The sequence below is a fragment of the Trematomus bernacchii genome, unplaced genomic scaffold, assembly GCF_902827165.1.
Source record: "Trematomus bernacchii unplaced genomic scaffold, fTreBer1.1, whole genome shotgun sequence".
Lineage (NCBI taxonomy): Eukaryota > Metazoa > Chordata > Actinopteri > Perciformes > Nototheniidae > Trematomus > Trematomus bernacchii.
In genome coordinates this window covers 3,185,205-3,207,407 of record NW_022987708.1, presented here as the reverse complement: position 1 = coordinate 3,207,407, position 22,203 = coordinate 3,185,205, and the positions used below count along the sequence as shown (strand labels likewise).

Genomic DNA, 22,203 nt, shown 5'->3' with positions numbered 1-22,203 from the left:
GACTGCGACATGCTAACTCTGACCTGTGGCATTGGGCTTGCATTGTTTATTCTGTTACTAGTAAAATCCCACTTTTATAGTATTGCTTTTTTGTGATTTTATTTGGGTTTTATTACGTTCTATTTATTTTACTGTGTTTCATTGTGTGTTTAGTTGCTTTTTTTTAGGTCATTTTATTCTCTTTGTGTATTTAAGGGTCTGTTTTTATGTGAAAGCACTTTGTAACTCTGTTTGAACGGTTTTTATACATAAAGTGTTACCTATTAACACTGGGGCCTCTTCTCTTTAACATCTACATGCTACCACTGGCTCAGATAATGAAAAACAACAAAATAAGTTACCATAGCTATGCGGCTGACACAGACATTTACATAACCATTTCACCAGGAGACTATGCTCCAATTCAAACACTGAGTAAGTGCAATGAACAAATCAATGACTGGATGTGTCAGAACTTTCTCCAATTAAACAAAGATAAAACTGAGGTAATGGTTTTTGGAGCCAAGGCAGAACGTATAAAAGTTAGCGCTGAGCTTCAGTCTGCAATGTTCAAAACAACAGATAAAGCCAGAAATCTAGGTGTAGTCATGGACTCTGACCTGAGTTTCAACAGTCACATTAAAACAGTTACTAAATCAGCCTACTATCACCTAAAGAACATATCTAGGATTAAAAGACTAATGTCACAGCAGGATTTGGAAAAACTTGTCCATGCTTTTATCTTCAGTAGACTCGACTACTGTAATGGTGTCTTTACAGGTCTCACTAAAAAATATATTAGAAAGCTGCAGCTGATTCAGAACGCCGCTGCTCGAGTCCTCACTGACACTAAGAAAGTGGATCACATCACTCCTGTTCTGAAGTCTTTACACTGGCTTCCTGTGTGTCAAAGAATAGATTTCAAAATATTGTTGCTGGTTTATAAAGCTTTGAATGGTTTAGGCCCAAAATACATGTCTGACCTACTGCTAAATTATGAACCATCCAGAACTCTCAGGTCTTCAGGGACTGGTCAGCTTTCTGTCCCCAGAGTCAGAACTAAACATGGTAAAGCAGCGTTCAGTTATTATGCTCCAAACATCTGGAACAAACTCCCAGAAACCTGCAGGTCCGCTGCAACTCTTACTACTTTTAAATCCAGGCTGAAGACTTTTCTTTTTGCCGCTGCTTTTAAACTATTCATATCTTAAACTGCACTGTAACTTTTATTATCTTTGCTTTTTAATGCCATTTTCTTAATGTCTTTCATTTTTGTAAAGCGTTTTGAATTGTCTTGAGTCCCCCCAAAGGTATTTAAAGTCATTATTGGGGTTAAAGTCCCCCACGTGTGCCGTTTTGGTTTCAAGACCCTGGTTCGCGGAGGACACCAAAAAAGTCCTAGAAAAGACAACTTAAACTTAACTAATGTGCATTTAAAGAAAAGAGGAACAGTTTTGGCGAAAACTAAAAAGGTACCATGGGGTACAGGAATTAGTTTTGGTTTCAAGACCCTGGTTCACGGAGGATACCAAAAAAGTCCTAGAAAGACAAGGTAAACTTAAAGGTAGGGTAGGTAAGTTTGAGAAACCGGCTCGAGATACACTTTTTGTTATATTCCATGGAATGCTCTTAACATCCCGATAGCAATGAATATCTGAAGTGCTTTGACAAAAAATCCATAAAAAAATGTCATCTGTGGAAGCTGTAGTACTGTAAAAAGCACGACCAATCATTTTAGCCGGCCCAGCGCGTTCGTGTGTGTTGGAGGGGCTCTGTAAGGAAGTGGCAGATTTTTTCCGGCTGTGTATTTTCAAATTCTTGCGCACTCGAGCTGGTTTCTCCAAATTACCTACCCCACCTTTAACTATGTGCATTTAAAAAATAAAAAAGAGGAATAGTTTCGGCGAAAACTAAAAGGTACCATGTGGTCAGATTATAATTTTCCAAAGGGGGGTTCGTTCAGATGTGTGTATCTCGCACTGTAACTGTGATTCATGTATCTTTGCTTTTAAATGAGTGTTTTTAGATATAATTTCATAATATGTTTCTTAAATGCTATTAATGACTTTCGTTTGTGTAAAGCACTTTGAATTGCCTTGTGTTGAAATGTGCTATATAAATAAACTTGTCTTGCCTATTATTCTAATAAATGACCAAAACAGTTGAGACGGGGACATTTTGCCTGTGATCCTGTGTTGAAAATCATCATGGGTTTAATGCTTCTTGCTTTTATTCATCATTTATTTATTTATATGCATTCAAATTTGCAGGATTCCTGCTGTTCTGATTTTGATTTATTTTTTCACGGTTGATTGCTCTTATTGTGAGTGGCTTTGGATAAAAGCCTCAGCTAAAAAATATATATAATGTTATTCAGACGATTCAGGTTTGCTGAGCATAAATGCTTGTTACAGTAATGCACCATTTGTAGCTACTCAAAAAAAAGCAGTCATAGTTAACAGTGATTGTCAGGCAGTCACATGGAGGGAGTATTGTGGTATTGCAAATGATTCCATAGACACTGGTTTGAAACAATCCAAATTGTGATTTATTGTTTTCCCTCCCCCTGTGTGTGAATCTTCTGACCTGTCCTCTTTTTCTGTCTTTCCAGTCTAACGATCTGGTGAAGGCCTACCCTCCCTTTGTCAACTTCTTTGAAATGAGCAAGGGGACGATTGTTCGTTGTGAAAAACAAAAGCCACGCTTCCACGCTTTCCTCAAGGTATGACCTTTGCAGCTACTCCGTGCTTGTTTGCCTGACAGGTTGGTGTCACGTAAAGACAGATCTTGCAGAAGAGACCTGCAAGGGGGTTGAAATGAGAAAAATAGATAGGACGATTGTACCTTTATGTCACTTCTTCACATCAACGCACACACTCTAGCCTTGTCATCATGTCTGAAAATGATTGAGTGTTTAGTTGTCATTTGTCCCAGGTTATGCCATTACTTTAGACATTTTGGCTGTTGTTCTTGGGGGAAATGTCTTTTTGATCCCTATCTCTATATAAAGTACTGCACCATTCTATAGGAAAGTGTAGTGCCTTAACATGTTTCAGTTGGTGTCTTCAATCAAGTTTCTTTAGGAAAGTCATGTCAATGAGAAACCCAGTCTTCACAATCTTTGTAGGATATTGGGGGGAAAAAACGTTCTTCCCAGCGGAATTACTCCCGGGAAACACTGATTTCCTGTGCTAGGTTTGACAATACTTGAGGTGTACAGTAACACGGTCACAGTGTCACTGATATAGCACTCATTTTCAGGCAAAATCAATCCTAGATGACAGGCGTCCTTTAAGTTGTTATGGAGGATAGCTCCTGTAAGCTTGTTTTGTGCCGAACTGTCACAAAACACAATTTCCCCCTCGGATCAATAAAGTATTTTGATTGTTTGATATGATAGGATCACCTTGGATGACTTGAAGGGAGCAAGATGCCTTTATAATAATTAATCAATATCAATATTTTTAGCAGTGAATTGATCTGTGAGTGGTGCAGGAATGAGTTCTAAAACCCAGTAATGAGTAAGCAGTTTTCCACTTCCAGATCACTTGCGCAAAGTTTTTGAAAGTTATTTTGGTTAGATCCATGTAATGGGGTCGGTGATAAACACAAGCTTAAGAGTCCTTCACGTTTTGTTGTACGACCTCTAATACGTCAGTAAATACCACACTGGTGAAGGTCTGAAGCTTCTATGTGTCATCAAAATAGCATTAGCTAACAAGTGATTAAATGAAAATACAAAATGTCATCATGCCAAACATTAGCCGCCTTTAGCTTAGCAGAGGTAATGCACAGCCATGCGACCACAATGTAGTTCAGTTAGCTTTGAACTTCTAGCAGAGGCATTAGCACTTCAGAACTCTTTAAAGTAGTGTTGATATGTGAAGATTATCCTTCTGAATGCTACATGGAAGTATAAAAAACATGTAATTACCAAATATCTTATTTACATGCAATATTCTGAAATGTAATGGAGATTTTGTTGAGGGAGCTTTTCTGATACTTCTGCCTACAAAAATACGTCATCATAACACCACTCCATGCTGATGGTCAGCACATTTTTTTTTCTCAATTAAATGTGTATTTGAGGTTTACACAGACACTTCTTATCACAATAATATATCCTTTTTTTCAGATCAACCAGTGCAAGCCAGAGTGTGGCAGGCAGACCCTGGTGGAGCTGCTCATCAGACCTGTACAGAGACTGCCAAGTGTGGCCCTCCTTCTTAACGGTAACACACACACACACACACACACACACACACACACACACCCACCCCTTTGTCAAATACATTTAGACAAAAATACTTTCTTATAATCACATCCCTCACTTTGTCCGTGTTCTCCATCCATACCTGCCTTCCTCCTCCATTATCTAATGTTGATTCTTGTCTCTACTTCCCCACTGTTCTTTTCGACTCGCCTTGGTCTACGTGATTTCCATCTCTTCCTGTCCGTCTCCTTCTTGCATAACGTTTCCCTTTTTTCTTCCTCCATTGCAGACGTAAAGAAGCACACGCCAGATGACAACCCAGACAAGGAAAAGCTGGATAAAGCAATCGAGTCTCTGAAAGAAGTCATGACGTGAGTTGCCGTGACCTTACCCTTTCTTTTGTGATGATCACAGACAGAAATATCTGAACCCCTCATCTGAACACTGTCCTATCATACTAAAGCTTGTCCATTGTATAGGTTTTACTTCAATAATTGACCATTGTCGAGCCAAGATTTAACAAGAAACAAGTGACTTTAATTAGAATAGGGAGGGATGAAACCCTCTTTAATGGTCACACATGCAGAGCACACAGCACACACAGTGAAATTTGGCCTCTGCTTTTAACCCATCCTAGTACAAGGAGTCTAGTACTAGGAGCAGTGGGCAGCTATTGTACAGCGCCCGGGGAGCAAATGGGAGTGGGGGGGAAGGGGGGTGTCCGGTGCCTTGCTCAAGGGCACCACGGCAGGGCAGGAGGTGAACTGGGACCTCTCCAAGTAGAAGTCCACACTCCATATTTAGGTCTGGTCGGGGACTTGAACCAGCGACCCTACGGCTCCCAGTCCAAGCCCCTACTGACTGAGCCACTGCCGGACTACTGAGCCACTGCCGGACTAAATTGAATTGGTATTGGTATAATTGAAGATGTATTTGACAGGGACAGTTTGTTTGTAGCCTTTATTTAACCAGGTGAATCCCATTGAGATCAACAATCTCTTTTTCAAGGGAGACCTGCAGTACATTGGTTACACATAAAAACAACAGAAAACAAAAAGGACATCACAACATAATTACAGAGGTACAAATTAGCAACCTATTCACAATGACAGGTATGAAATAACATTTCATCCAGGCGTGCTTTAAAATGATGCAAGGGAACCAAAATGCTCAGTTTCAAAAAAAATTGCATAGTGTTCCAAGCTAGAGGAGCAGCACACATAAAAGCTTTAGTACCTAAAACAGTCCTAGCACTTGGCACATGTAATAAAAACACATCCTGGGATCTCAGGCAATAGCTACTTGCCACTCTCTGTGAGATCAGAGAGCATATATAAGTTGGGAGTTTACCCAACATGGCTTTATAGATAAACATGTACCAATGACTGAGCCTCCGTACAGTTACGGAGCGTCCACACAGCATCGTTAAAAAAATCTTCTAACGCTTCTGCCCATTCACTTTGAATGGGGTGACGTCACTTTGCCTCACTTTTCGCCGAACTGCATTGTGGGAAGCAGAGCGGAGGTTTTCAGGATTCAAAGTTGAGCAATGTTCAACTTTTGAAGCTGAGGTGGAAGCGTCAGCCAATCAAATCCCGTTTATGCAAATCTGACAGTTCAAGCGCTAGCCAATCAAACCGCGTGTATGCTGGGAGAGACATACCGCAGGTCATTTCCTCATATTCCAAAAAATGGAGGAGAAATTAGCGGTAGGGAATCACCCGGTGCTTTATGACCAGTCCCTAATTACCTACCGGGATATAAACCGGAGGAGCCAGGCATGGAGGGAGGTGGCAGAGACAGTGGTAGGTTTTCGCCTGTTTGGGGAGTTTATATCCAGTTTACTTCGGGCTTTTTTGCTTTGTATGTCGGGGACGGGAGATTCATGTGATTGGTTGTTGGTCGCGTAGCTCGCAAAAAATCCCCAAGCTTCAGATACGCCCATCTCCAAGATTTTTTTTAACGCTGCTGTGTGGACACTCCGTTAGTGAAGGCAGACCTGCCTTGGCATACAGGGTACAGTGATGAGTAAGTACTTTACAGTTAGTAACAAATCTCAGAGCACTGTGATAGGCGGCATCTAACTTTTCCAGGCAATGGGCAGGTGCATTCATATAGATCAAATCACCATAGTCCAGCACAGGTCAAATGGTCACAGTGACTAGCCTTTTCCTGGCCTCAAAAGAGAAACAGGACTTGTTTCTGAAAAAGAAACCTAGTCTAACCCTCAGCTTTTAAAGCAGATTAATGACCTGAAGTTTAAAAGTAAGACAATCATCAAGCCAGATACCAAGGTATTTATAACAGGTAACCACTTGGAGTACTTGTCCTTGCATAGTAACAATATCCAAAGCAATCTCTTGAGTCTTTTTAGCTTTTGAAAAAAGCATTACCTTGGTTTTCTCGACATTTAAAAGAAGCTTAAGCTCAGCGAGCTGAGTCTGAATAATGTTAAAAACAGCCTGTAATTTAACAACCGCCTCCTTAATCGAGGGATCTGCACAGTACATCACGGTATCATCCGCATACAAATGTAAAGTAGCTTCATCCACATTTTCACCTAAACTATTGATGTAGATGGAGAATAAAAGTGGACCTAAAACAGAACCTTGGGGAACACCATTAGCAATGTTCAACCACTCAGAAGACAGCCCATCAAAGTGAACACATTGGGACCTTTCAGAGAGGTAGTTCACAAACCACCCCACTGCATGGCTGGATAAGCCAATACTGAGTAGCCTCTGCTTTAAGATGCGATGATCGACGGTATCAAACGCTTTGGAAAGGTCAATAAGTTTGCATTAGTATTACGTTTTAATTTTATTGTTTATTATATATATTTGATACATTTTTATATTTTATTGTATTGATTTATTTTTGTCTTATGTGTTCCTTTATTTTTCCGAGAGGGATCAATATTTATAAACATTTTTGTATCCTAGCTTTTACCTCCTTGTTTCTCTTAAACTGTTCAAATGTTATGTTATGTTGCTATGCGGCATGTTTCCAAAAAGGTCTTACCATCTGATCTGAGGTGAATTTCTTGTTCCGTTTTAATTTGTGATTTGTGCCATTTTTTTAAAGCACTTTGAGCTGCACCTACTGTATGAAAAGTGCTGTATAAATAAAGCGTCATTATCATTAGAAAATTATCTAACAGGCTATTTTTGATCTGTAGTCCCTGACCTGATGTTGTCAACGACTAAAACAAATGATGCAAATTGCTGCTTCAGTACTACTTTAAAAATTACAAAATGTTCTTAAATGTTTCCAACCCCCCTCCTTTCCTCCCCACTAGTCACATCAATGAGGACAAGAGGAAGACTGAAGGCCAGAAGCAGATCTTTGATGTGGTCTATGAAGTCGACGGCTGTCCTGTAAGTTAAAGATCCATGTTGTTCCATTTATCTGTGGTGTTGTCGACCAACTGCCTCGAAATAGATCAGCCCCACAATAGTTGGATATGTACGTGTATTACATGCTCAGACTCACTGAAGATTATTTTTAACCCATGTCTGACTAGACTGTTTTGTTGATAATTTAAGATATAGATCATAATTTAGTCTTTTGACTAATAGTAGAGATGTCTAAAGATGTGTACGCCAGAGACGATCAGCAGGACCCGATAGCATGTATTGATGAGTTTGAATAAGTCACACAACCCCTCTGTAGGGATGGAGGCACAGAGCAGTTTCAGGCCCAATTTCAAACCAACCCTTACGCACTCCCACTCAGGCCACATTTACACGAGAACAAAACGGCTTGTATCTGCATAGTTTCTCTTACGTATAGCCCTATTATTTACACGAGGCCGTAACAAACGGACCCCACAAACGATAACGGGTCCCAAGGTGGATTGATTTGCAAACGAAACTCTCTGGGGGGTCAAACGAGTCCGTGTAATCGCCTCTATACGAATATTTCCTGAAAAATTAACGATAGCCCCACCTCTCCCCGCCTCTGCTGCTCACTGCTGTAGCATGGCCAGTAGCTCCTGTCAGTAGCTACTGCTAGTGCTACTGCTACTGACCATGCTACAGATGTTAGTACAACATCTACAGCTCGACCATGCTACAGATGTTAGTGCAAAATCTACAGCTCCTCTACCACAACCATCAGCAACAAGTGGACATGGAGAATTACATGAACTACTACATGTTGCTAAATCCACCGCGGGGCATAAACAGAAGGGTAGCCATGGCAACATTGCTGCGGGGCTGCTCCGGGGTCTTCTTCGCTGCTTTTGGTGTATTTTGTGGCGGAAGTTACAGCGCCACTTACAGTCCCGGCATATGTACTACAGCGTTTCCAGCGGTCTCGTTTGAACAGACACGTTAAATGAAACGAATGCATGTGAACGGAAGACTTTTTTGAAAGCGCATACTGTGCATAAACGCAAACGTTCCCGTGTAAAAGCAGCCTCAGTGACAGAGTGAACTCCTTCTGTAGTCACACTCTCAGCCAAAAGAGCTCCTTCTCTAAGGTGGAGGGTGATAATACAGCAGCAAGCTTCGAGGCGATCCTCTCTCTCTAGCAGTAACTTTACGTAACCACAGTTTAGAATCAGCATCTCTTGGACAAATATTCAGTGTTGTTTAATTTATTTTTTTGTAAATGTTTTTTTACAATTTGAGCTTTAACGGCTGGTTAAGTCCAGACCAATGCAGAGTTTCTGTTGGAGGTTTAATAACTCCCACTCCCCGCTAGTTGGTTTGGAACAACTCTAAATGTGGCCGACCCTCTTGAGTCGTATTTCAGACATTTAATTTACCTTTGACCGGACTAGGGATGGGTATCGTTAAAGTTTTAACGGTACTACTACTTTTGTCGATACCGCTTATCGGTCCGGTCTTTTAACGGTACTTTTATCGGTTCTTTTGGAGAGAAAAATTAGGTAAACTATATGTTGTATGTCAGGGACTACGGATGGAAATTAGCTCAAAGCTAAAATCCGGCATATTTACACTTGAAGCATTATTTGTCTAAAGTGTTCATTAATGTGCATTGTCCCTATTCAAATAAACGATTAAATTAAAAATTAAAATAAACAAATTGTGAACAAAACTAACATTGCTTTTTATTTAAATTAAATAAATAATATTTCACATCAAAAGAAACAACAACGTTTTAACAAATCGTATTAAATAATCTGATGACAGAACTGTAAACAGAATGGCTGAAACTTTAACAAAATAAATAACTCAGTTACCTCTAATCATTAGCCCATGTTTTTATAATTGAGTTAGCTCCGTGTGTTGCTGCTAGCATACATAATATACCTGACGTGGAAACGTTACTCGTGATGGGGCTACAGAGCTACTAGAAAGACAGTCGAACCCGGTGCATTTCTCCGTCTGAACGTGGTGCACTTTTGAGAGATGTTTAGACAAACTGCTCGTGTTACCGCCCTGACATGCTAAACTCTTATTGCACTTTAGGCAACGAGCGAGACGGGTAAAGTTTAACCACACCTCGGAGCGCGTTCTCTCCGCCATCTCCTCCGTGTGTGTGTGTTGCTGCATGTAGCAGCTGCGTGTGTGTAAACTGCCCCACCCCCTCGCACACAGACGGGGGAGAGAGATCTCTCGCCTGGATTGGAGAGATCGAAAATATAAAAAATGACGCATTTTGCAGTCTTTTTGCGTATTAGAAACGGAGTTGGCGACACTAAAACTGCAATATAATGTTTGTGTAGCAATAATACACATGACATATTTTTTACATGTCTCCAGTACCGATAACGTCGGAGCTTAACGGTACCACGGTCTTTAATAATTCAGCCCCGGGGCCCGTTTAATACCGGGGTTCGGTACCCATCTCTAGACCGGACAGACCGGACAGACCGGAGCAGCTGGTAGCTCCACTGTTCTTGGGTCAATGTTTGTTTTGGTTAAGCTATCCTGACTCTCCTCTCTCTGTTCTTCGGGCTGTAACTTACATATTAGGGACTTGGTCTGGTTGGGTAGTAGGTAGACGTTGTGGGCTGCAATCGTAATTATCTTGCATCCTTTTCTGATGTTGTGCAGTGTGTTTCTTTCATCCGGCTAATTTCTTGGCAGATACTTCTTGCCGCATCTGCAACTGTCACCATCCTCACTGCTCCTGTTTTATTTTGCCTTTTCCACCCTAATCTCTCTTTGTTTCAGCCACCTTTTTCCACATTTCCCTCTAACTTTCTTTTTGCTCTCTGCAGGCCAACCTGCTGTCCTCCCACCGCAGCCTGGTTTATCGAGTAGAAACCATCGCCCTGGGAGACCAGCCTTGTGATCGCGGGGAACATGTCACACTCTTCCTCTTCAATGACTGCCTCGAGGTGAGAATGCACACAAACGCCAATAAACGTTTGACAATCTAAGACGGAACACATAATTTACCCGGTTGGTGATGCTATGAATTTACAGACAGCAAACATATTACAGGCATCTGAATTTGACCCAGTGTTTCCTTTTAATATTCCTTACTTGTATATGTACTTGAGCATTATTTTCTAAATATATTCAGTAGGAATGCTCCGATCGATATCGGCCGATATTCACTCTCTGCCGATCGATCAGTGCTCTCTATAAATGCCTATCGGGAGAGCCGATCACATGACGCCAAAATGGCTTCACCAGTCTGGCAGTATTTTAAGGTGTCCGAAAAAGACAATAAAATAGTGGTATGCAATGCGTGTGAAGCAGAAATCCTGCAGCTCCACCCGCTGTGACGGACCGGTGAGCGGAGCAAAACACACACTAATGGCGCATTTCCACTACACGGCCTCGCTCGGTATGGCTAGGCCTCGTTAGGACTGGCTCACTTTATGGCGCATTTCCATTACATTTTAGGAACTGGGGTAGTATCTATAGTAACGCAGTGTAGGCGGAGCCGTGACGTCATCTTCAATGAGAACCCCAGAAAAACAACACAGCCGTTAGCTGTTAGCACTCAGAGCTCACAGCTCCTCATATATGTTCAGAAACTAGACAAAAGTTAAACAAGTACAAACCACAGACTGCCTGTGTCATGGTGAATACAGTCGCTGCTTTATTTATGTCTGTATAGGCCGTTGTTGTGAGTGTGGACGGTCGGAGCATATACTGCGTTAGCTTAGCCAATCTCCATCTAGACAACACGCATTTTAAAAGGTTTTTCGCCTGCCGTCTGTCTGCAGACTTGACAAAGCATTAATTCATGGTTTTTACTAACCGGTATCAGTATGTTGTTACTTCGGCATCATTTTGAAACGTGTATTACAATTAAATCACGGTCAAATATGTTCACCTTGTTGTAGTTGTAGCCCCCTTGCCAGCGATTCTCTCTCTAGTTTAGCATACTCAGCCCGACTCAGCCTGGTTGTTTCTGGCCCTAGACCCGCGATTTTATGGGGCCAGAAAAACTGTGAATTAGGACCCGCCGGCCGGTACTAGGCCAAGTGGAAACGCAACCAAAGACGGGCCGCGGACGTCACAGCTCTCTTAAACGGGGCTCCGCGCTGCAGTGGAAACGCGCCATAAGAGTTAGATCTAACACACTTAGCTAGTTTATCTACCTCTGGAACAAGCTAAACTAGTTATAAATATGTTTATTCTTCACTGTCGGGCACTCATTACTGGATCAGCGAGCTGCATGAGATACTGACAGGCTGTCAGGAGAGGGAGGGAGGGAGGAAGGAAGAGATGGAGAGAGGAAAAGATCATTTCTCCCGTGTTATTATCCAAAGTGAATGTAAACTTGAATAATGTACATCATTTGAATGTAATAATTATGTTGGTTGTTGTTTGTGGAAGCTCCAGTGAATGAGCCCCATTAACTGAGTTTTAAACATCACTTTAAATGGAAGATCCCCATAGCCCCCACCCACTCGATCGGATCGGCGATCGGTATCGTCCGATACTGATTCCGGCGATCGGCCCCAAAATTGGCGATCGGAGCATCCCTAATATTCAGTGAGTGCTGTCTGTCAAAAACCATGCAATCTGACGGGATTGTAAAAAGCAGAGATATGCTAAATCATGTTAACAGATTTTCACCTTTTGCTAGGTTGGACAGAGAGCCTTGCAGTGAAAATGGGGGGTTTTGTTTTTATGGCGCTACATTTAGCTGTTGTCTGATTGGTTGTGGGTTGAAAGGTCAGCGGTAATCGAGGTCAAAGTTGAAATAATGTATAAATCATTTTGAGCGGTGAAGCCAAGAGTAGCGCTTCTGCTTAGTTTTTTCAAACATTTTTGAATGTCAGTTCAGAGCCGTTTTACAGCTCGTCATATGAAGGCAGCTTAAGACCTACCAAAAGATTGAATCAGATAGCACTTATATCTGTTTCTTGGCTTTCGGGATGCAGTTTAGATATGTAGTGTTGAATTTAGAATACAATGGATATCAACTACATCCAATATTTTTAAATGTAACATTTCAATAAGTCTATCTATATAATTTAACTAGTTATGTAATCTGTGATACCTCCACCATCCTCCATCTTCTATTCTTCTGTGTCTCTCTTCGTCTGCACCTTAATTGTTCGGTGCGACTCAGCATGAATCTGAGCATGTCCTTAAACATACGCTGCGATTCATGCACACATGCAGCGATAGGGTACAAAAGCAGCCTTTTGCTGAGCAGTGTTGTGTCAAATTATTATATATATATAAACACAAAGCAATCGTGTTGTGTGTGGTGTGTGTGTGTGTGTGTGTTTTGTGTGTGTGGTGGTTGTGTGGTGTGTGTGTGTGTGTGTGTGTGTGTGTGTGTGTGTGTGTGTGTGTGTGTGTGTGTGTGTGTGTGTGTGTGTGTGTGTGTGTGTGTGTGTGTGTGTGTGTGTGTGTGTGTGTGTGTGTGTGTGTGTGTGTGTGTGTGTGTGTGTGTGGTGTGTGTGTGTGTGTGTGTGTGTGTGTGTGTGTGTGTGTGTGTGTGTGTGTGTGTGTGTGTGGTGTTGTGTGTGTGTGTGTGTGTGTGTGTGTGTGTGTGTGTGTGTGTGTGTGTGTGTGTGTGTGTGTGTGTGTGTGTGTGTGTGTGTGTGTGTGTGTGTGGCTGTGGCTGGCCACCTTCCATGTCGTCTTGTGTGTTTATTGAGTGATCTTATAATGGGTCGACTCACTACTCCCCTCCATCATTACTATGCATTGATTTTATTCATATAACCTCTTCACTTGCACTGCTAAAACAACAATGACCTATGATGTAGTGTCCTATTTTATCTCCCCCCCATCTCTTCCTCCCCCCCATTATTTCGTCTCGCTCAGCTTCTAATTACCTTGGCATTAATGAGTTGCATCGTTTACCTCTATGAAGGCCTCATTGATCGGCCAAGTAGCTGATAGCAGCTTTAGCAACACACTGCAAAAATGCACCCACACTCAATTCTAAGTCGCCGCCGCCCACACACAAACAAACACACACACACACACAAGTTGCCCTTCTTCACTTTTACCTCCAAAGTTGCCGTCTCATTTTGTGGCTGTGTGTGCCTCTCTGCAGATTGCGAGGAAACGAAACAAGGTGATCAATACGTTTAAGAGCCCTATGGGACAGACCAGACCTCCACCCTCGCTCAAACACATCGCACTGATGCCGTTGTCTCAGATTCGGAGAGTGCTGGACCTGCAGGACACAGAGGGTAACACAGCAACAACACACACGTCAAACTAATGGTTACTGCTTATCGCTTCATCTGCATGTCAGCTCTATCTGGACGCTATTGTACACAAGAGTGTCCATATAATACAGCACCAGGTTGAAACAATGACAAACTAATACACGGTTGAATTTATTTTCCAGTCTCATATGCTTTCTGAGGTTTTCTTTTTCCTGTAATGTGTTCTATAGGTTTGTGTGCATGTAAATGGTAAGCAATCTGCAAAGGCAATAATCCCTGTGTTCCCTCCAGAGGGAGTTTCTCTCACACACATTCTCCCAAAATACAAATTTGAGCATATTATGTCCTCTTTAACATGATTAATTTAGCTCTCATTGCCATATTCGAGTCACTGCAAAGTGTTTTTCCTAATTAAAATTAAATTAAATCAATTGACAATTACAGAACAAAATATAATGGCAGAATGGTGAGGAAATGTGTCAGCGATAACGTTATTTACACCAAACCAGTAATGATTTGTCTGAAATTCTAATATGACTATTAAGGTATTTTAAATGTATGTTATAATAAAATGATTGTGTTATACGAATGTGACTGATTATTGGTTTGGTGTTGGTCAATTCACCATGGCCACAAAATTGGAAGTGGCTTATACTTTTTTTATTCCCATGTTACATCTTCACTGCTCACCTATATTTTAGTGTGCCTACACATGCGCTCCGTGAATCCCAATGAAGACTAACAATCTGAGCTTGGTTAACCTGCTGATTGATTTGACTGCACTTTGTCACTTTATTGGGAAAAAAGAGCAGACTTAAGAATGTTTGAAATTGACCAATCAGCAAGTCTTCATCAAAGCCGTGTAAAAAGCCTGGATAAAGAATAATGCAGCTGTCCCAAATATTATAGAAAATTAAAGAACAACCAGCAAGAAAACTGATGAAAAGGAAACAGTGATGTTATGTTTATGAAATGTAATGAAGTGAGTTTGTGTTTCATGATTTCTGTCTGCTTTTATCCCTCACTCTGTCTTTCATTTCTTTATCCCGGTCAAATACCCTGCCTCCATTCTCTTCATCCGTTTTCAATTTCATTCTATTAACTTCTTTCTCCTCACTGGCACAATTTGTTTCCTCCCTTTTTTGTCGCTGGTAAGGTTACCAAGTTGTCTCATTTTTTCCCGCTCTCTCCCCTCCTCCCTTCAGAGTGTGCGAATGCGTTTGCCCTGGTGGTTCGCCCTCCGACCGAACAGGAGAACCTGTTGTTCAGCTTCCAACTGGCTGGAGAGGAAACAGTTAAAGTCGCCTGGCTGCGAACACTTTGCCGCCACGTCGCCAACACCATCTGCAAGACTGATGCGGTGAGAAGCCTAAAACACACACACACACACACACACGCACACGCACACGCACACGCACACGCACACGCACACACACAGAGAGAGTTAAGGACATAGGTAGTTTGACAGACTGCTGTAGTAAAGGAAGCTCTGATAGCTGTGTTATTCCCAACATCAGTTTACAGTAAATACGCTCTTTCCTCTCCAAAAAACATTGGTACAGTTTTAGGCTTTCACACAATCCTTCTTTGGTGGACATTTTTTAAACATCCCCAAACCATTATCCAGACACACAGTTGAAACGTAAGCTGAAAAGATGCGGTCTTGATCAGGATCACATTTATCCATTTGTTCCTGGTGTGAACACATTTTTATGGATGTTATGGACACTCTAAACTTCTTCTGTCGAGCTATTTTTCTTGCCACATTTAAATGGACCTGATCTCCTGCGAAATTAGGGTTAACCCTTCTTAAAAACGTTGATGTTGATAAAATCCCTCCTGCACACCATGCACGTAGCAAACTCTAAGAATGTAATTCACCATTGTCTGTGGTTTAACAATGGCAGTCCTCTTATGTGCCTTTTCTGTGATGTTAGCCTTTACACCAACACCGTAACATTTGGACAGTGTCAGCATGTTGCGCGAGTAAAGTAGTGTCGATGGTTAACCATTTTTCATGAGTTGCTTTTTTAGCTCTTAAATAGTTAATTCAAACCTAATGTGAATAGGATAGAAGTTGTTGCAATATACTGCAGATGACTTGCTTTGCCCGTGGGATCTCTGTTCTATTATAACCTGGAACAGAGAGCAGAGAGTATGCCCAGAGGCCTCATCTCAGCGGGTCATCTCAGCGGGTCATCACCGCCGCTCGCCTCTGCTGGCGCCCGACCTGTTTGAGTGGGTCGTTTTGAAAAGGCCAAAGGCAAAAGATGCTCGCGGAATCTACTTTTTTTGCCGTGTCATCACTGTCTATCGATACAACTAACTTCTTAGGGATTTTAAATGTTTTACTAGAGCAAAAGTCTTTTTACAAGAGCATAACATTTCATATCTGGCCCATAATATTGCTGTCTATTGCAATGATGGTTTTAATTTAAAATGAAGCTTACAGAATCTAGGTATGTAGGTATTGGGTACTTTCTAATGCTCTGTTTATATAAAGGTGGAAAAACAATACAAATAATCTAGTAATCTACTACTGTAGTAAAAGTAGCTGCAATAACACACTCTTAATGGCATTTTAAGTAACATTACTACAAACATTCCACAGTTGATTTTTAAATTCACAAATACGTGGGTGATTGTGTGTGTATTATACATGATGTATTTTCTGGAAACAGCCAAATAAGTAAAAAACATAGTGTTCCAAAGAATACTATAACCTGGCTCCAGGTGAGGCTGTTAATTAATCGAAATGTATCAAAATGGCAATATTCAAAAGGCAGGAATCGCGATATTTGTTTGGGGTCATAAAAATCTATTTTGTGTTTTTGTGCTGTAGCAATATACATTTTAAATCATATTTTAAAGACAGATTAAAACATATGTTTAGTACAGAATATATCCTCTCTCATTTCCTGAGGACTATTGGCAGTTGTTAAAAGACACCTGGACATGTTGAGTGAGGGATTGAACCACCAACCGACTGAATGGTTCATGAACACTCCTGAGACAGAGCCCTGTGTTTTAAAAAAGGTACTGAACAAAAGGTAGCAAAGTAGAATACATGCTTATTTTTTTAAGCTTTACTAGTTATTTTTTATGATTTTTTTAAATAAGAGAAACATAGAATATCTCTTGATTTACCCTGGTTTGGGGAAATAATGGAAGGCCTGATTAGGCCTAATGAGTCCACTGGAAGACATAGAGGGGAGGCTGCCTGCTATATTTAGCAGAGAAGCAGCAGGGGGCGATGTTGGCCTCCGGTCTGCTCCATGTTGCAGCTGCATTCCTAATGCTGTTTCACTGGGTCAGCGCTACAGTGTGAATACCAACGAGATGGAGTCCTGCTTGTTAACAAGCCCACTGCAGGGTGGGGGGTGTGAGAGAAAGACAATGTGTCTGCTTGAATCCTACTACACACCCCCTCCTGCAACTAAATCATAATGTATCTGTTAGCATTGATTGCATGAGTTTTACACTTTTGGGCATTATTTATTGCATTGAGTTTGAAGCTGTGTTTTGTGTGGTTACCAGGAGGACCTGATTCAGAGCACAGACCCTGACAAGCTCCAGGTCAGCACCAAGGATATGGACAGCACCCTGAGCAAAGCCTCCAGGGCCATCAAGAAGACCTCTAAAAAGGTAGAAAAATCACTTTCTCATCATTAACCTTCCCAGCTGCACTTTTTCCAGGGGGAGGTCATGATTACGTATTTATGTTGAGCTGCCAACTCTTTGCAGACCAATACTGCCCCCTTAATATGGATATTGAATCATGGGTTGGTTCACATTCTATCAGTTGAATCAGTGCACTTTTTACATTGTACAGTTAAGTAGAATGCCTTCGCATATATAATAAGGCCATTTACTTGTACAAACAAGTCTTGTTTCACAATTGCCAACTAAAAAACGAACTTTGATAGAAACAGCTGCACAACGCAGAAAGTACTATCTAATTCTGTTAGCAGCTCAACTCTAGTGCTCATGCAGTGTTATTATTGGGCGATGCAATGTAGAGGAAATAACGAATGTGCAGCCATTACTCAAGTTTGTTTCAGACCTACTGTATCTTCTAATGTACAGTATAATAATTGTGATGCTGTCACCCATTTTAAATGAGTGAAAATGTTAAATTAAAACAAAAGTCAAATGATAACACTGTGTAGCATGTAAGTATTCCACTGTGATTTACAGAGGTTGTTTTATGTTTGGCCAAAGCTGATGTTAACTTGACCGGACTTCTTTCTGCAGATTGATATGACTGCACATAGTCCCTTGATCAGAGCGTCCTGATAGTAACAGTCTGATATCCTTAGCAGCGGTTTGCTAGTAGAAAAAAACAGACCGCAGAATGTTCAACAACAGAAATACTAATTCTGATGAAGCCCTTACCAATTTGAGGCAGAGATTACTCTTTGATCTATAACATTTGAAGTTGATTCCTCCCTAAATTTACTTTGCAAGGTCCTTGAGATTTTCATGCTCCGAATTCGCTCTAGGACCCAACATTTCATCATACAGAATGGTACAGTGACAGGATTAAGTGAAGGTAGGAAGTGTTTCTTTACCATAATTTCCCTTATTTTGTCTACCTCAGCAGTTTGTAGTTCCATGTGAAAAGACATGGGTGTTTTCTTTAAACAGAGAACAGGGATGCGTTATGGTACAATCTAGTTTATAACCGGACGCTCATAAAACTCCTTCTACTGCGTGCTGTGGGATTGACTCCTCAGCTGACAGATCTGTCAGCAGCCACACAAGAGAAAATCACTGGCCTCAAGTGCCGACTCTTAGCTGACCCCAGTGTATCCAATCAGGTACAGCCCTGGTTCAGACTGACAGGACTTTCTTGACTGTAGTCCAGTTCATGAGATAAATATAACTAATATCTAAACGTGTTTTAAAATAATGCAACTTAATCACATCAACAAGTTTGGCTGAAAGTTGCTTAATATTAATACCAGCGCTGATGTTTACCATGAATGAAATAACATGTCAGTTAAAAGGCAAAGAAAGCGGAGGAATCGGCACAAGAGACATGTATCACAGACCATTGGACATCACTTTCTTGGTATAAAGGCGAAACTGCACTTGTTATTCAGGTGTGGTGAAAACAGAGAAAAGGCATTTTGTTGAACCATGCGTTTTTTTTTATTAATTTTTGTTAAAGTTGCACAGGAGTGGGCAAGAGCGGAGAGGGTCGCTGAAGGAACAGATAGTGCTTGCAATAGGATAGCAGCAGAGATAATATGCCTTGTCTAGCATGTGTTAGACCAGTGGTTCTCAACTAGTGGGTCGCGACCCACAATTGGGTCGCGGACCCGTTTCGAGTGGGTCGCAGATGTGAGTGAAGAGAAAAAAAAAATTTTTTTTTGCTTTTTTTGTTGTTGAAAAAAGTCAAACTTTTATTTTGAAGGCCCGATTTTCTAACAATGTGCGTGCAGTAGGCGTTGGACTGGAAGTACCGGAAACCATAAACGGTTTTGAAAACTTCTGTCACGTAGTGATCATCTTCTCAATAAAACATCTTTGCTGATGTTTTTTCGAGTCTTCTGGCCAATCAGAATCAAGATTGTTGCCGGAAGTCCCCACGGAGAATAACTTTGCAGTAGAACTATTCTTTATACATCCATGGGTACAACTTCAGATACAAATGAACACGTAATGAAATATGACCCCCGGTTTGATGATTGACAGGTCACAGAACAATGGGGGCTATCTATCCTACCCACAATTTAAAGTAATTCACACAGACTAGTTCAGCTGTCAGAACAAAGTGAAGAACAAACAATGGCATAAAATATTATTAATATGTCAGGTAGTAATAGATTTATTTATTTTCTTCTCAGAGTGTACCAGAATGTGTAGTTTATAAAAATCTCCTGGGGGAGTCTGAGAATCCCCCCAGATCCCCCTTCTGCGGTTGGGTTTTCAGCATGTGGGCCTTTTTATGTTATACAGTTCAGCTTTGATTCCATCATCTCATTAAACCTTTTTTAAAAGCATACTTTCGTTCTGTGAAGGGATATATGTACTGTACTTCACTTTAATTAATATTGTATGCTGAAAAGCGTATATATTACAGCATGATTTTTTTGTTGAATAGATTTGAGTCGTTCAAATTTCGGGTCGCGATTTATTGACAAAGGAAAAAGTGTGTCCCGAGGCCTGACCAGTTGAGAACCACTGTGTTAGACAGGGAAATCACAGCGGCTTTCTGTGTCAGCGGCTTTGTTGTAGCTTTAGCTAACGGACCGTCTACACAGCAGCGTTAAAAAAAATCTTGGAGGTGGGCGTATCTGAAGCTTGAGGATTTTTTGCGAGCAAGGCACGAACAACCAATCACATGAATCTCCCGCCCGCGACATACGAAGCAAAAAAGCCCGAAGTAAACTGGATATAAACTCCCCAAAACAGGCGAAAACCTACCACTGTCTCTGCCACCTCCCTCCATGCCTGGCTCCTCCGGTTTATATCCCGGTAGGTAAATAGGGACTGGTCATAAAGCACCGGGTGATTGATTCGCTACCGCTAATTTCTCCTCCATTTTTTGGAATATGAGGAAATGACCTGCGGTACGTCTCTCCCAGCATACACGCCGTTTGATTGGCTAGAGCTTGAACGGTCAGATTTGCGTACACGGGATTTGATTGGCTGACGCTTCCACCTCAGCCTCAAAAGTTGAACATTGTTCAACTTTGAATCCTGAAAATCTCCGCTCGCCTGCCCACAATGCAGTTCGGCGAAAAGTGAGGGAAAGTGACGTCACCCCATTCAAAGTGAATGGGCAGAAGCGTTTCAAGATTTGTTTTAACGCTGCTGTATAGACGGTCCGTAAGTGTAAGAAAATGGTCGACTTCATGCCAAAAATTCCGGAATCATGTTATAATAAAAGAAAAAGCCTTCTGATTTCTCTTACTAATTTGTCATGCATTTCTTTATTACAATACCACACATGTTTGTTTTATTGTTTTAAAGTAGTATTTAAACTTGAGATTGATCATTACAAATCACAGATTATTATTGTGATTAATGCAATAACATTTGTAATTCAATTGACAGCACTACAAATTACCCTTTTTTTTAAAAAAACTGACTTGAATTACATGAATGAAACTGCACAAATCATCAAGTGCAGACTTTCCTTTGATGAATATCTGAAGTATAAAAGTTACATTTTAAACTGAATGTCAGCAAGAAATCACCTAAGTACCTTGGAATAATGTTCCGAGAACAACAACATAGTATGTTATAGTGTTGCACGGTGTACCGATACTTGAAAAGTACCGCGATACCCTGCCGTTAAAAACGTTACGATTCCTCCGTTTCATTAGTATCGGTACTTTAAGAATGACGGGGAAAAGTACTCCGGTGAGAAAGCGCTGTTTAATAAGAGCCGTGTGTGTTCAGCGCTCTGCTTCCACTCCCTGCACTGCAGCCGTGCCTGCAGTCCCTCCCCTCTCAAGCACGCTCTAAGTGCCTCCCCTCTCTCATGCACGCGCTAGCTGCCAGAGCATGTGAGAAAACGAGAAGCATGGCTGCAAGTGGGAGTGCAACTGCCGCTGCGCCTCGGCTTGTTGACAAAAAAGACGCCAGAAGCTAAATGTGGAAGTATTTGAGCTATATCTCTGACAGTGAGGGCAAGCCTACGGACACCACGAGGCCTGTCTGTAAGACATGTTTTAGATCCCTGCAAACCAAGGGAGCCAACACATCAAACTTGGCTAAGCACCTCGCCGACCGGCATCCAGAGCTGTTTAAAGAATTTAAAGACAGACAGGTTAGCGAATGTGATAGATAACATAATTACATCATGCTCAAGCCCATGCTCTCAAATCTAAGTCAAACAAGTGTCATTTATTTTGTGACAAACAAACGTTTTCGTAGTTTGACGAGGCAATTAATGGCAATGATAACTGTCTAATATGGCTATCTTTTTAGCTAACTTACCAATGTGGCTAACATCTGCAATGTACATTTTGTCAATAATTATTTATATTACTGTACTATTACATGTTAATAAAATATAAAGTTAACTATCAAAGAAATCACATAAACTCAAGTATAAAGAAGAGACCATGTTGTAAGAAAACACGGCCACATATGTAGAGGTCAACAGTTGTCAGCTTTTCAATAATTAGGTCTGCATTTATTCATTATCTACGTGACTACTGCTCAACCCATATAATAATAAAAGCACTACAGATGGCAAGATGTTTTGCCTCTTATAAGAAAAACTTGAACATTTTCAGTACGTTTCACAAAAGCTAATAGCAGAAGGTAAGATAGCAGTAAAACGTGTTTTTAAAAGGCACAGAAACATTACAATGCTAAATTTGTTCTACCTGTCTCATCTTTAAGTATTTTTCCACTGACGCAGTCATTACATGGCGTCAGGTCTTTGATTGCATTCAAATACTTCTGTGATAAAACATAA

The 22,203-nt window shown here is 41.0% G+C and overlaps 1 protein-coding gene across 6 annotated transcripts in view; it reads left to right on the top strand.

Moving 5' to 3' along the window:
• ect2 (epithelial cell transforming 2) overlaps positions 1–22,203 on the top strand; it is a 63,776-nt gene that overhangs the window by 26,088 nt on the left and 15,485 nt on the right. For all 6 annotated transcript variants that reach the window (XM_034140822.1, XM_034140820.1, XM_034140818.1 and 3 more), the window contains 8 exons: positions 2,591–2,701; positions 4,115–4,211; positions 4,482–4,563; positions 7,491–7,569; positions 10,386–10,505; positions 13,646–13,784; positions 14,969–15,123; positions 17,301–17,408. In XM_034140822.1, coding sequence (XP_033996713.1) covers positions 2,591–2,701; positions 4,115–4,211; positions 4,482–4,563; positions 7,491–7,569; positions 10,386–10,505; positions 13,646–13,784; positions 14,969–15,123; positions 17,301–17,408 — 891 coding nt within the window. The remainder of the gene's footprint in view (positions 1–2,590; positions 2,702–4,114; positions 4,212–4,481; positions 4,564–7,490; positions 7,570–10,385; positions 10,506–13,645; positions 13,785–14,968; positions 15,124–17,300; positions 17,409–22,203) is intronic.